Raw genomic sequence first — 15,104 nt, forward strand, 5'->3', positions numbered from 1 at the left:
ATTTCATACATGTCCAGTTGATGACAGCATCTACTTACCTATTCCAAACTAGTAAAATTAAGACTCTTGATTGAAAACTGGCCTTAGAGATTGCTTGGATAATATTTACTGTTTCTGCAAATAACTGGTTACTGTGGAGTAATTCACTTTGGTAAAAAAAAGAATGGTAATTTTTCTTTATGTGTTTTCATTTAGTATCCAAACCCCATGGATAAAAATGTCATCTCTGTAAAAATTGTGGAGGAAAAAAAAGGTAAGTGGTACTGATCTTTGTAAAGATGTGTGTCTTTGTGTGTGTGTGTGGCCTGTTACATATATATATATTTTTTTGCGGTACACGGGCCTCTTGCTGTTGTGGCCTCTCCCGTTGCGGATCACAGGCTCCGGACGCGCAGGCTCAGCGGCCCTGGCTCACGGGTCCAGCCGCTCCGCGGCATGTGGGATCTTCCCGGACCGGGGCACGAACCCGTGTCCCCTGCATCGGCAGGCGGACTCTCAACCACTGCGCCACCAGGGAAGCCCTGGCCTGTTATATTTTAAGCAGGTATATTAACAGGTATAGTTCTGTATTCGAGGCGACTGATAGAAAAGAGCACCCGGCATTTCCAGCAGTAGAAGGCTTGCCTTATGCTCTTGTCACTTTCTCCGTTAAGAATTGATGACAGCTGTGACAGTTTACATTTTTGAACACTTAATGGATGCCAGGCACTCTTACTTTTATTAACTTAATCCTCAGAACAATGAGGTCACATGGCTATGTCTCTTGATATATTCATATATCATTTTATAGATGGCAAAATAGATACGACTAATAGCATGTATATGAGATATGACTGTAAAATGATTGGATTATGGAATCAAAACTGCTTAACAATATGGTTCAGTATTGACTAGAGTAGGGCTTGACAAATTATGCTTGTGTTGCCTGTTGTTGTAAATAAAGTTTTACTGGCACACAGCTATGCCCATTTGTTTATGTATTATCTGTGCTTACTTCCTTATCACAACAATAGAGTTGTGGTAACAGAGACTGTATGGCCCACAAAACCTAAAATATTAATATTTACCATCTGGCGCTTTACGGAAGATGTTTACTGATCCTTGGACTGGAGTGTAGGAGTCTTTCCTGTTCTCTGTCATTTACATCTCCGGTAGAAGCGTTTTCACTGTCAGTGTTTGAACTCGAGAGCTGGCAATGAAGGAAGCTATAAAGATGCACATCATCAATGTGTAAACCTTTGAAGACACCCAGGCTCGGTCTACCATGCTCTTGAACCTTCTGAGAAAACGTATGAGATGTTCATTTCGTGACCCTGAGCCATTCTCTCTGTTTGGTGAAGAGAGAACTGTCTTTGCGAGGGTATTTCCTGCACTTCCATAACTCTGTAAATATGATTAAAAGCCGTTTTCTCAGGTCCCTGCACTCGTAGGAGAAAGGTTTTATATGGCATTAGAAAAATCTGATTTCAGGTCCTGATTTTGTTACTATCTACATGAACTAACTTCTTGGAGGCTCTATTTCTTCATCTGTTAAATGGGAAAATAATAACAGACTGCCTTTAGGTTGTTGAGAAGATCAAATGATAGAACAATGTGCATATTTCTAAGTGGTTAATTATAATTTCTACCACTGACAGGGGCATCTTTGCCTCCGGGAGTGGCTCATTCATTTTCACTACATGTACTGCAGACATTGGATGAGATGGCCAAAGGCATGCCAGTAGGCAGAGGAGGTGAACCCATTTCTCACCCTACCAACAACTTCTGGGCACTCAGGGTGTTTGCACCAAGGTTCAGGGCTGTTATAGCCAGAGCTTTGAGAAACTGTAGGAACATGCTGAGTCACAGTAATTCACAGAGCAAAAGACAACACTTCAGAGTTTATATTTTTCTCTGATTTGGTTTCCTTTTTTTCTCAACTCACATTTATTGTGTTTTTTTTTTTTACGTCCCTAGTGCTATTCTGTAAACTTCTTTCCAAAACAGAATAGTTCCAGCCACAGGGGGTCTGCTCCCCTACGAGAAAAGAGTATGCCCAATATAATTAATAAGAGGTTTATTCAAAAAGAGTCATGTACCAAAATGTTCATTGCAGCTTTATTTACAGTAACCCAGAGATGGAAACAACCTAAGTGTCCATCATCGGATGAATGGATAAAGAAGATGTGGCACATATATACAATGGAATATTACTCAGCCATAAAAAGAAACGAAATTGAGTTATTTGTAGTGAGGTGGATGGACCTAGAGTCTGTCATACAGAGTGAAGTAAGTCAGAAAGAGAAAGACAAATACCGTATGCTAACACGTATATATGGAATTTAAGAAACAAAAATGTCATGAAGAACCTAGGGATAAGGCAGGAATAAAGACACAGACCTACTAGAGAATGGACTTGAGGATAGGGAGCGGGAAGGGTAAGCTGTGACAAAGCTAGAGAGAAGCATGGACATATATACACTACCAAACGTAAAATAGATAGCTGGTGGGAAGCAGCCACATAGCACAGGGAGATCAGCTCGGTGCTTTGTGACCACCTGGAGGGGTGGGATAGGGAGGGTGGGAGGGAGGGAGACGCAAGAGGGAGGAGATATGGGAACATATGTATATGTATAACTGATTCACTTTGTTATAAAGCAGAAACTAACACACCATTGTAAAGCAATTATACTCCAATAAATATGTAAAAAAAAAAAAAAAAGTTTAAATTTGTAGCCAGAAACCTGTGCTTGAAAACATGTTTGGTGCAGAAGGTGGCATAATCAGATTCTCCATCGTTTTGTTAAAACATTCTCTTCGTTGGAGCTGAGCAGGGGGCTCATTGGCCATGGCCATTGGAGTGTTGACATTGATAGTCCTGAGCAGTGAACGATTTACGATTCTTTCGTCCTTGAATTTAGAATGTGCAGTGTGAGTGGCTAGCTATTTTATCCTTATTCCTTGCTCACAGATATTTGGAGGGATTTGGCCCAGAAAAGTGGTCAGGGATGCTGGGTTTTGAGTTAAATATTTTCTCTGGGAATTCTACATATAGAAAATTGAGATTGACATTAAAAGTTTTATTGACATTAAAACAAGAATACATTTCCGTCGGTTCTTTTTTGAGTGTAAAAATTTTCTGTTTCTAGATGTGTCAACAGGGATCATCTATAGAAAGAGGATTGCAGTCTGTCAAAATGTGGTTCCAGAAATTTTAAGGAAGGTAAATTCATTTCAAAATTTAATCAGATTTGGTGTAACGTTGGGTGTTTCCCAAATAGTCATGGAAAGAGATAGCATTTTCTGATGTGAAGGAGTGTTAGAACTTCCCCAGTTCTCCTACCTCAGAGCCCTTCTAAGGAAGAAATCTGTCTCCTGTCCAACCTCAGTTTTGACAGGTGCTACCAGAGAGAGTTTTTTTCCTGTCTGTTTTGTCTCTTTTGTGGAGGGCTCTTAGTGTACATAGAGATGGGCAACAATTATTTTAAAAGATACTTTGGACATTTTGCATGAAGTGGCCATCTTTTCTAATCTGTCCATGGTTAGATATGACTCTTAGGTAAGAATGATCAGAAGTGGGCAGATGGTAAGTATTAAGTGTAATCTTCAGTAAGGAAGAGAAAAGCTTCAGTTTCCATTTTATTGTCAGTAAGAATGGTTTTGAGAGTATAGTGTTTTCAGCACCCTCTGTAAGTCTTTTTGTGTGTGTTTCTGTAAAGTAATGGTATTGATGATGAAATCTTCATGATAGCAAATTGTTTTCTCTCTTTGAAATCCTTGAGCACTCTGGTGATTGTTGGAAGAAGGTGAGTGAAATTTTTAATCACATTGCTTTAACCGTAGAGGGATTATTGACAAGAGTCCTTTTAGAATCATTAGGAAATAGAGGAGAGTGTCTTGCTGCGTACTTTTAAAAATGTCTCCGTCTTTTCAACCTGGAAGTGATCCCGTGTGTGATATAAAACCCAGCGGGGCTCCTGCCGGTTAGCTTGCAAATTGCTTTGCTGTGCTGTATGTAGAAAACATGGCAGCTTCCATCACTTTCTTATCATGGATTAAGACTCTGTTGCTTTCTTTAGTGGAAAGAAGGCTGATATGACAATGAAAATGAACTTTCTTTTATTTTCCAGATAATAATATGTTGCAGTATGTGTAGCAAATTATTGCTGGCTTTTTCCCCAGAGTGTGTACCCTGCCTTTGCCCTGTATACATGCTTTGCATCTATTATTTAAAAAGGCATTCAACTTTGTCTGTATCTCCATTCTTAAATAATTTAAGAACACCCTGACTTGTACAATTCTGCCTTTGTAGCTTTGCATGTTTCCTCCACCTAGGAAAGCATACATTTCTAGATATTGGGCAGAGTTTAAAATGAAGAAAATATTTTATCTGATACTGTCCTGCATGTGAGCCCATAAGTGGGCCCAATTAGAATCCGTCAATTTAAGAAGGCCGTAACCAGCCCTAGAGGAGACACGAAGGAGGCTGATACTTTGCTTAGTGTTTAGCAGTTAGGGAAATCAGGCCAGGGACTATACAGGCTGTGTAAATCCTGGGCCATCTGCATGTCCTTACCAGCATTTAGTAAGGTCATAGTATGTTTGATTATCAAGGACTTACAGCCACTGGTGAGCCATCATCCATATATCAGGATCACTTGTCCTCTTAATTCCCTAAGACTAAAAGCAACTCTGGACACAGTCCTTATGTAGCTTGTTCCTCCTAAATTCAGAAAACCATCTTCTGTCTTTTGGACAGGTGAACATTTTAAAGGTACCTAATGTCCAGTTAGAAGAGGAATCATGGTTCAATCCTCAGGAAAGGAACATGGCTATAAGGAGTCACTGCCTTACGTGGACACAATATGCATCCATGAAGGAAGAGTCTGTCTTCCGGGAAAGTATAGAAAATCCAAATTGGTAAGATCACCTGTGTGTGTGTGTGTGTGTGTGTGTGTGTGTGTGTGTGAGTGTGTGTGTGTGTGTGTGCATGTAGGTTGGGTGTGGGGAAGCACAAATGAGCATGCATATTAAAAAGCTATGATTCCATACTTATAACCTCTGTTTACAACTCACATAAATTATATACTATTAATTTTTAATCACACAAGTAATCAGTAAATAGATTTCCCTTTGGGGGAAAAATGACAGCTCAACTCCTTTCTGACTGTCCTATCCAATTTGGTGCCTTTCTGCCTTCTCCAGAGGCAGTGAGTGTTATCAGTGTATTGAGTATTCTTCCAGACCTTTAAGAGATACCTTCAGATACTCATAGAACCTGTATAGTATGGTTTTGATTTTCTTTTTTACATACATGCTTTCATTCTGTGTAAATCATTGTGCACTTACCTTTTTCGTTTAGTAGAATGTTTCTAAACTTTATCCAGTTGATGTCTGTAAAATCTAGCTTATTCCTTTGAACTGCTGCATAGTGTTCAATGCTATCTTTATACTACATTCTATTTGGCTTTTTTCCTTTTGGACAGATGTTCAGATGGTTTCTAGTTACTCTTATCTATATACAGTACTGTAATATTTGTGAAGCATACGATCCTTGTATATTCTATGTGTGAATGTTTCTCTAAAGGAGAATTGATTTTGTTATTGAAATGTAGTTGACATACAGTATTACGTTAAAGGAGAATTTTTAGTTGTCAGGTTTATTGAGTTATTATTTACATACAAAATTTATTCTTCTTAGTGTACAATTCAATGAGTTTTGGCAAACACACACATATACAGTTCTGTAACCATTGCCACAATCAAGCTACAGAACACTTCAGATAGATTTTAAAGAGCTATATGCCAAGATAATTCCATGCGGAAGGAGTATTCTTTTCAACAAATGGTGCTGACACAACTGGATATCCACATTCAAAAGAACGAAGATGGACCTCTGTCTCACACCAAATACAAAATTAACTCAAAATGGATCAAAGAACTAAATGAAAGAGTTAAGACTATAAAACTTAGGAAAAAACATAGGTGTAAATCTATGTGATCTTGGATAAGGCGGTAGTTTCTTAGATATGACACCAAAAGCCCAAGCAACAAAAGAAAAAAATAGGTAAAATTGACTTCATCAAAATTAAAAGCTTCTGTGCTTCAAAGGACACTGTCCAGAAGGTGAAAAGACAGCCCAACAAATGGGAGAAACTATTTGCAAACTGTATAACTGATAAGCGTTTAGTACCCAGCATATGTAAAGGACTGTTACAACTCAGTAATAAAAGACAACCCAATTAATAAATGGGCAAGGCATTTGGGTAGATATTTATCCAGAAAGGTATACAGATGACCAACAAGTACATGAAAAGATACTCAACATCTTTAGTGTTTAGGAAAATGCAAATTAAAACCACATTGAGATACCGCTTCAAACCTGCTAGGATGGCTATAATTAAAAAGAGACACAGTAACAAGTGTTGGAAAGGATGTGGAGAAATTGGAACCCTCCACACTGCTGGTGGGAATGTAAATGGTGCAGCTGCTGTGGGGAAACGGTTTTTTCAGTGCCTCAGTTAAATGTAGAGTTACCACTTGACCCGGCAATTCTACATTGTATTGACAAAATCCACAAAAATTTGCAGGAATGTTCATAGCCCCATTATTTGTAACAGGCAGAATGTGGAAACCAGCCAAATGTCCTTCATCTGATGAATAGATAACCAAATGTGGTATATCTATACAATGGAATATTATTCAGCCATAAAAAGAAATGGAGTAATGATTCATGTTACAATGTGGATGAAGCTTGAACACACTGTTTTCAGTGAAAGAAGCCAGTTACAAAAGACCAGTCAGTTGATTTGAAATGTCTGTAACAGGCAGATCCATAGGAACAGAAAGTAGATTAGTGGTTGCCATGGGCAAGGAGGACAGGAGAAGAGGGAGTGAGCTGCCGATGGGTATGGAATTTCTCTTTGGGGTGATGAAAATATCCTGGAACCAGCGTTGATGGTTGCACACCTCTGAAAATACTAAAACCACTGAACTGTATACCTTAAAGGGGTGAATTTCATGGTATATGAATTATTCCTCGATAAAAGAAAGTTATGTGGCTGGTTCTCAGGACATGCATCTTTTAAGTTTATACAGATTCTGTCACCAATATATTAATAAGTTAATTTACACTGTCAGCAGCAGCCCATGAAAGCTCATTTCCTACAATATTGCCAGGACTTAATATTAACATACGTTTTTATTTTTGCCGGTATAATGGGTGAGAAATGATTAATTCCTTTGAAATAGGTTTACAAACAAAAGCAAACTATAACAAGCAAACTATAACGTGTTGATAGTGATTATTGCTGTGAACTGTGATTTCAGAGGATAATTTACTGTATGTTTTTCTGTTCTATATGGTTTGAGATTTTTATTTACCTGTCATTTTAAGGGAAATATAAGCCCTCAAACCCAAATAACTAAAAATCAGAAATCTAAAATCCGTCTGAAGCCCCATCACTTGTTCAAATCCTTTCTGCTCCCCATAATTTTGGTCCTATAGTGATAATTCTAGAATGCTCCAGCAGCACACTGGGTGAGTATGAATGCCAAGTCTTATTAGCGTCTGAGGTGGACTTGCTCTGAACCACCCACTAGCTTTTTTCTTCTTAGTCTCCCTCATGTCAAGAGCTTCACATAGAACATAGATGTTTAGGATTAACTATAAAAGTTGTGGGTAAAGAATAGAGCTTTTCTTCTTCTTTTTTTTGTAGAAGTAGTAAAAGGACAGAATTGGCTGATTTTATGCAAAAAGCACAGAAGTCTTTCATATACCTCATTTTAACCTCATTTTATCAGCTACCTGGGCTGTCGGCTGGTCTGAAAAGCAGTACTAAACCTTCATCAGTTCTTTGTAAAATAATAACTGTCCTGGAGAATCCAAGAAAATGTCCTGCAGGACCTTTTTCCATTGTGTGTTTTTAAAACTTATTTTTTAAATAGTCATTCTGATTTTGGAAAAAAATGTTACATGTATCTTGTAAAAAATACTAAATTCAGGGAAAAAATAAGCAGTTTTCATCATCTAACAATAGTGTCTGTTTACATAAGTTTCTTGGTCCAATCCTAATGGCATTTAGATTGTTTCTGAATTTTTCGCTATTATGAACAATGCTGTGATGAAATCCCTATGATTACATATTTCCTCACTTATTCAATGACCTTTTAAGGTCGATGGGACATGTGGGATTTCTGGGTCAATTAAAAGGTTATGTGCATTTTATATTTTGATACATATTACCAGATTCCTCTGTAAAAAAGTTCCACCAACTGCACCTTTTCCTTTCTTTGGTTTGTTATGTTCCTGTCCTCTGCAAAACACTCTCTTTTTAATGATTGACACAGCAGGCCAGTATTTATTGACTCCTATTATGTCAAGGTCAAAGCTAGATCCTTCACCTGAGGTGTTTTGAAGCTAAGGTTAAATAACTTACCCGATATGTGACCCCACCTTGAGCAAAGTGGTGACACAGGAATATGGACATTTTTAAAGGATGGACTGAATCTCAAGCTGTAGGTTGCTTTGGATTCCAGGTTATGGAGAATGGGTTTTGTTCTTCTGGCAACAAGCAGTCACACAAAGGTTTCTGAGCAGGGGATGATGTAATGACAGCTGTGATTTAGGCTCTGGGAAACTTACGTTTTCTTAGGTCTTGACATGGATTTAGAAAGGCATTTTAGGTGGACATTCTGAATGAGTGGGGAATCTTGGGGGGACATGAAAGAAAGGACCCATTATTATTTCCATTCCCCTCCTTTGCAGGGAATGTGAGAGTAAGGGCTATCCACTGCACCCAGAAGAGGAAATATGGACAATCTTTTTTTAAAGAAAAAAAAAATGCTGTCACAGCTGCTGAGTCTAAAATTAGACCTTCAAGCTGTGTGTTGGTTAGCAGGTGTGGATGTGTGACGGGAAACCAGATGTCATTCTGTCCCTGCGCATGGCCTGTCGGCTCAATGCAGGGATGGCCTGAAATGGGTTTCCTGTAGAATCTGGCCAAGTCTTGATCTGTGTCTCTTTACATAGATCCAGTTTTGGCTTTCTGCTGACGTCTCTGCAGTTGTGGCACCTTCCTGGGCAAGAGCTCCTTCGGTCTTTCTCTGTGTATCACACAGCTGGGTATTTCTAATGTGCTTTCTTCCTTTATTAACTTCATTGGACATTTTTTCTCTGCAGTTTGTATGGAATGGAGTTTACATCCTTTTCAGAAGCTAGAGTGATGTGATGTTTTGCGCTCATCTCAAATTTTCCAGAGTCCAGCTTTGGCACTCCATGCCTCAGAGACGTCCTCCTATACTAGTTCTGTCCCTTCTCCTATACCCATCAGGCCGCCTTCCACAGCAAATTACAGACACCCTGACTCAGGTGATTCCAGCCATCACTTATTTATGTTTACTAGGAGCCAGCCTCTGTTCTAAGTGCTTGATATATGTATGTATTTGTGTATATATGAGTTTATATATATAAATTCATTTAATTCTCATAGCAACCCTATGAGGTTGGAACTATGATTATGCCCATTTTACAACTTGAGGCTTAGAGAAGGTAAGTAACTTATACTAGCTAAGATGGCCAGTAAGTGTCAGAGTCAGATTCAAACCCCAGGTGGTTTGGCTGCAGAATCTATGCTGCTGGCAATGATGCTGTCCTTCCTCTTAGTAAGGAGCTCTATTATCTCATAACCAAGTGGGGTACAGTTTCATAGTTGTTCTTTCGGCTCCACCTTTCCCTGTGTATCCAATTTTTTTTTTCAAGTTTGTTTAGCTCATGGCTGCCAGCAGCAACTAGGGTAGCACACATACTTGTCCTCATTTAGTGAGGGAAAGAGACCTGTGAGAGTGAGAGAACCCATCCCAACCAAGAGGGAAAAGGCCTTTCCCTGAATCTCTTTGCATCAGCCTCAATCACCTGCTACCTCGTGGACCAGTAAGAGTGATCAGAGGCTGATACCGGCTGACTGGCCCTCACCAGTCAGGATCTGCCCCTAGAGCTGGCGGTGGGATCCCTTCCCTCTGAAACACATGGGCTGCATGGGAGAGGGATGGGCACCTGGACACAAACACCACTAGAGTATAGTAAGGACCACTGCATACTGGTTTTCCTCTTCAACATGGTACCCATTGTCTTTGTTATGCTTTGGAAGTGATAAACACTACAGCAAGTGAACACAGGGATATCTCTGTACCAGTCATCGGGCCTCCCAAGGGACAGGAACCAGGAACTAAGGCAGCCTCACAGTCTCTTGTCTTTCCATATCTGGCTCAATTGTCCAAAATACAGATCTACTTCATTACACAGCCAGCCTGGCTCCTCCAGGCCCGTGCAGGGTCTCTCCTGTCCTGTGTCATGGTAACTGACTAGATTCTGGGGTTAGAAACCACCTCTGACACTAAAATTATATGCCCTGGCACAATTTATTCCGCTTCTCTAAGCCTCAGTGTCCTCATCTGTATGATGGGGATGATATCCCTACCTTGGAGGGCTGTTGTGAGAATCAAATGAGTTGGTGCCCGCAGAGAGCTTAGAGCAGCACCTGCCCGTAGTGGTCAATAAATGTTAGTGCTCAACATCGTGACTGTTATTGTTGCTGTCATCCTCATCTTCTTAAAAATTCACATGACTTTTGATTCTAATCCTAAGCATGTACTATTTTAATACAGAAACAGTGTTTATGGTTATTTCCATCACGCCACGGGGAGATGTTCCACGTTGTGATTTTGCATTCCCCTGGTTCACCGTCACTGGGGATATGAGCTCCTCAGTTCGAGAGTCATGGGAGTAGGAACACTTCTCTGTTAGTTCCAGAGTGAGATTGAAGCTCTGGAGAGCGTAGCATGCAGGGGTCAGGGCAAGCATTTGGCATGGATTGAATTCTCCTGGATTTGGGGTTCTCGGCGCCTGCTATGACCACGGCTGCTGTAGACCCAGGACTGTCACATGCAGTGCTCTGAGGAGCTGACTGGGTTTCCAGAGTCAGAGATGCTGGGGGCAAGGCACAGCTTGGCCTTGGGACACTTGGGCCAAATCAGAGAATAGAAAAATGAATCTTAATCTGAACTAAAAAAAATCAGAAGTCAGCTCTCGGGGGAACGTGCTTTATTTTTCTTTATTTATTTATGTTTTTGGCTGTGCCACATGGCCTGCGGGATCTTCTCCAACCAGGGATCGAACCCCAGTCCCCTGCATTGGGAGCAATGAGTCTTAACCAATGGACTGCAAGGGAAATCCTGTGCTTTGTTTATTATGTAGAGTAGGATACAGGTATTTACTCTTGGAAGTGGGGAAAGGAGTGCACTATTTTAGATTTTTCAGAATGAAAAGTCATGATTTCTGCCCTCTGAAACATTACTTTCCAAGATAAGCATATTAATTTCTTATGCTTTTGCATTTGCTACTAGACTTCTTAATTAAAAAAAAATTTTAAACATCTTTCTTGGCGTATAATTGCTTTACAATGGTGTGTTAGTTTCTTCTTTATAACAAAGTGAGTCAGCTCTACATATACATATATCCCCATATCTCTTCCCTGTTTTGTCTCCCTCCCTCCCACCCTCCCTATCCCACCCATCTAGGGGATCACAAAGCACTGAGCTGATATCCCTGTGCTATGCGGCTGCTTCCCACTAGCAATCGGTTTTACATTTGGTAGTGTATATATGTCCATGTCACTCTCTCACTTCGTCCCAGCTTACCCTTCCCCCTCCCTGTGTCCTCAAGTCCGTTCTCTAGTAATTCTGCATCTTTATTCCCATCCTGCCTCTAGGTTCTTCATGACCACTTTTTTTTTTTTTTTTTGGATTCCATATATATATGTTAGCATATGGTGTTTGTTTTTCTCTTTCTGACTTTCTTCACTCTGTATGACAGACTCTAGGTCCATCCACCTCACTATAAATAACTCAGTTTCGTTTCTTTATATGGCTGAGTAATATTCCATTGTATATATGTGCCACATCTTCTTTTTCCATTCATCTGTTGATGGACACTTAGGTTGCTTCCATGTCCTGGCTGTTGTAAATAGAGCTGCAGTGAACATTGTGGTACATGACTCTTTTTGAATTATAGTTTTCTCAGGGTATATGCCCAGTAGTGGGATTGCTGGGTGGTATGGTAGTTCTATTTTAGTTTTTTAAGGAACCTCCATACTGTTCTCCATAGTGGCTGTATCAATTTACATTCCCACCAACAGTGCAAGAGGGTTCGCTTTTCTCCACATCCTCTCCAGCATTTATTGTTTGTAGATTTTTTGATGATGGTCATTCGGACTGGTGTGAGGTGATATCTCATTGTAGTTTGATTTGCATTTCTCTAATGATTAATGATGTTGAGCATTCTTTCATGTGTTTATTGGCAATCTGTATATCTTCTTTGGAGAAATATCTATTTAGGTCTTCTGCCCATTTTTAGATGGGGTTGTCTGTTTTGTTGATATTGAGCTGCATGAGCTGTTTGTAGATTTTGGAGATTAATCCTTAGTCAGTTGCTTCATTTGCAAATAGCTTCTCCCATTTTGAGGATTGTCTTTTCGTCTTGTTTATGGTTTCCTTTGCTGTGCAAAAGTTTTTAAGTTTCATTAGGTCCCATTTGTTTATTTTTGTTTTTATTTCCATTTCTCTAGGAGGTGGGTCAAAAAGGATCTTGCTGTGATTTATGTCATAGAGAGTTCTGCCTGTGTTTTCCTCTAAGACTTTTATAGTGTCTGGCCTTATATTTAGGTCTTTAATCCATTTTGAGTTTATTTCTGTGTATGGTGTTAGGGAGGGCTCTAATTTCATTCTTTTACATGTAGCTGTCCAGTTTTCCCGGCACCAGTTATTGAAGAGGCTATCTTTACTCCATTGTATATTCTTGCCTCCTTAATCAAAAATAGGTTGACCATATGTGTGTGGGTTTACCTCTGGGCTTTCTATCCTGTTCCATTGATCTGTATTTCTGTTTTTGTGCCAGTACCATACTGTCTTGATTACTGTAGCTTTGTAGTATAGTCTGAAGTCAGGGAGCTTGATTCCTCCAGCTCCGTTTTCCTTTCTCAAGATTGCTTTGGCTATTCGGGGTCTTCTGTGTTTCCATACAAATTGTGAAATTTTTTGTTCTAGTTCTGTGAAAAATGCCATTTTTAGTTTGATAGGGATTGCATTGAATCTGTAGATTGCTTTGGGTAGTAGAGTCATTTTCACAATGTTGATTCTTCCAATCCAAGAACATGGTATATCTCTCCATCTGTTTGTATCATCTTTAATTTCTTTCATCACTATCTTATAGTTTTCTGTCTCCTTAGGTAAGTTTTGGTCTTTTGTCTCCTTAGGTAAGTTTATTCCTACGTATTTTATTCTTTTTGTTGCAATGGTAAATGGGAGTGTTTTCTTGATTTCACTTTCAGATATTTCATCATTAGTGTATAGGAATGCAAGGGATTTCTGTGCATTAATTTTGTATCCTGCTACTTTACCAAATTCATTGATTAACTCTAGTAGTTCTCTGGTAGCATCTTTAGGATTCTCTATGTATAGTATCATGTCATCTGCAAACAGTGACAGCTTTACTTCTTCTTTTCCCATTTGGATTCCTTTTATTTCTTTTTCTTCTCTGATTGCTGTGGCTAAAACTTCCAAAACTATGTTGAATAAGAGTGGTGAGAGTGGGCAACCTTGTCGTGTTCCTGATCTTAGTGGAAATGGTTTCAGTTTTTCACCATTGAGGGCGATGTTGGCTGTGGGTTTGTCATACATGGTCTTTATTATGTTCAGGTAAGTTCTCTCTATCCCTACTTTCTGGAGGGTTTTTATCATAAATGGGTGTTGAATTTTGTCCACAACTTTTTCTGCATCTACTGAGATGATCATGTGGTTTTTCTCCTTCAATTTGTTAATATGGTTTATCACATTGATTGATTTCCGTATATTGAAGAATCATTGCATTCCTGGGATAAACCCCACTTGATCATGGTGTATGATCCTTTTAATGTGCTGTTGGATTCTGTTTGCTAGTATTTTGTTGAGGATTTTTGCATCTGTGTTCATCACTGATATTAGCATGTAGTGTCTTTTTTTGTGATATCTTTGTCTGGTTTTGGTATCAGGCTGATGGTGGCCTCATAGAATGAGTTTGGGAGTGTTCCTCCCTCTGCTATATTTTGGAAGAGTTTGAGAAGGATACGTGTTAGCTCTTCTCTAAATGTTTGATAAAATTCACCTGTTAAGCCATCTGTTCCTGAGCTTTTGTTTGTTGGAAGATTTTTTTTTTTTTTTTTTTTTTTGCGGTATGCGGGCCTCTCACTGTTGTGGCCTCTTCCGTTGCAGAGCACAGGCTCCGGACGCGCAGGCCCAGCGGCCATGGCTCACGGGCCCAAATGCTCTGCGGCATGTGGGATCTTCCTGGACTGGGGCACGAACCCGTGTCCCCTGCATCGGCAGGCAGACTCTCAACCACTGCGCCACCAGGGAAGTCCCATGTTGGAAGATTTTTAATCACAGTTTCAATTTCAGTGCTTGTGATTGGTCTGTTTATATTTTCTATTTCTTCCTGGTTCAGTCTTGGAAGGTTGTACTTTTTAAGAATTTGTCCATTTCTTCCAGGCTGTCCATTTTATTTGAATATAGCTGCTTGTAGTAATCTCTCATGATCCTTTGTATTTCTGCAGTGTCAGTTGTTACTTCTCCTTTTTCATTTCTAATTCTATTGGTTTGAGTCTTCTCCCTTTTTTTCTTGATGAGTCAGGCTAGTGGTTTATAAATTTTGTTTATCTTCTTAAAGAACCAGATTTTAATTTTATTGATGTTTGCTCTCGTTTCCTTCATTTCTTTTTCATTTATTTCTGATGTGATCTTTATGATTTCTTCCTTCTGCTAACTTTAGCGTTTTTTTGTTCTTTCTCTAATTGCTTTAGGTGTAAAGTTAGTTTGTTTATTTGAGATGTTTCTTGTTTCTTAAGGTAGGATTCTATTGCTATAAACTTCCCTCTTAGAACTGCCTTTGCTGCATCCCATAGGTTTTGGGTCGTCGTGTTTTCATTGTCATTTGTTTCTAGGTATTTTTTGATTTCCTCTTGGGTTTCTGCAGTGATCTCTTGGTTATTAAGTAGTGTATTGTTTAGCCTCCATGTGTTTGTATTTTTTACAGA

The 15,104-nt window shown here is 39.4% G+C and overlaps 1 protein-coding gene across 2 annotated transcripts in view; it reads left to right on the forward strand.

The window, feature by feature from the left end:
* PRELID2 (PRELI domain containing 2) overlaps positions 1-15,104 on the forward strand; it is an 84,019-nt gene that overhangs the window by 13,550 nt on the left and 55,365 nt on the right. For both annotated transcript variants that reach the window (XM_032628607.1, XM_032628606.1), the window contains 3 exons: positions 196-253; positions 3,129-3,202; positions 4,739-4,899. In XM_032628607.1, the coding sequence (XP_032484498.1) occupies positions 208-253; positions 3,129-3,202; positions 4,739-4,899 (281 nt within the window). In that variant the 5' untranslated portion in view covers positions 196-207. The remainder of the gene's footprint in view (positions 1-195; positions 254-3,128; positions 3,203-4,738; positions 4,900-15,104) is intronic.

Source organism: Phocoena sinus, chromosome 3, assembly GCF_008692025.1.
Source record: "Phocoena sinus isolate mPhoSin1 chromosome 3, mPhoSin1.pri, whole genome shotgun sequence".
NCBI classification, from domain to species: domain Eukaryota; kingdom Metazoa; phylum Chordata; class Mammalia; order Artiodactyla; family Phocoenidae; genus Phocoena; species Phocoena sinus.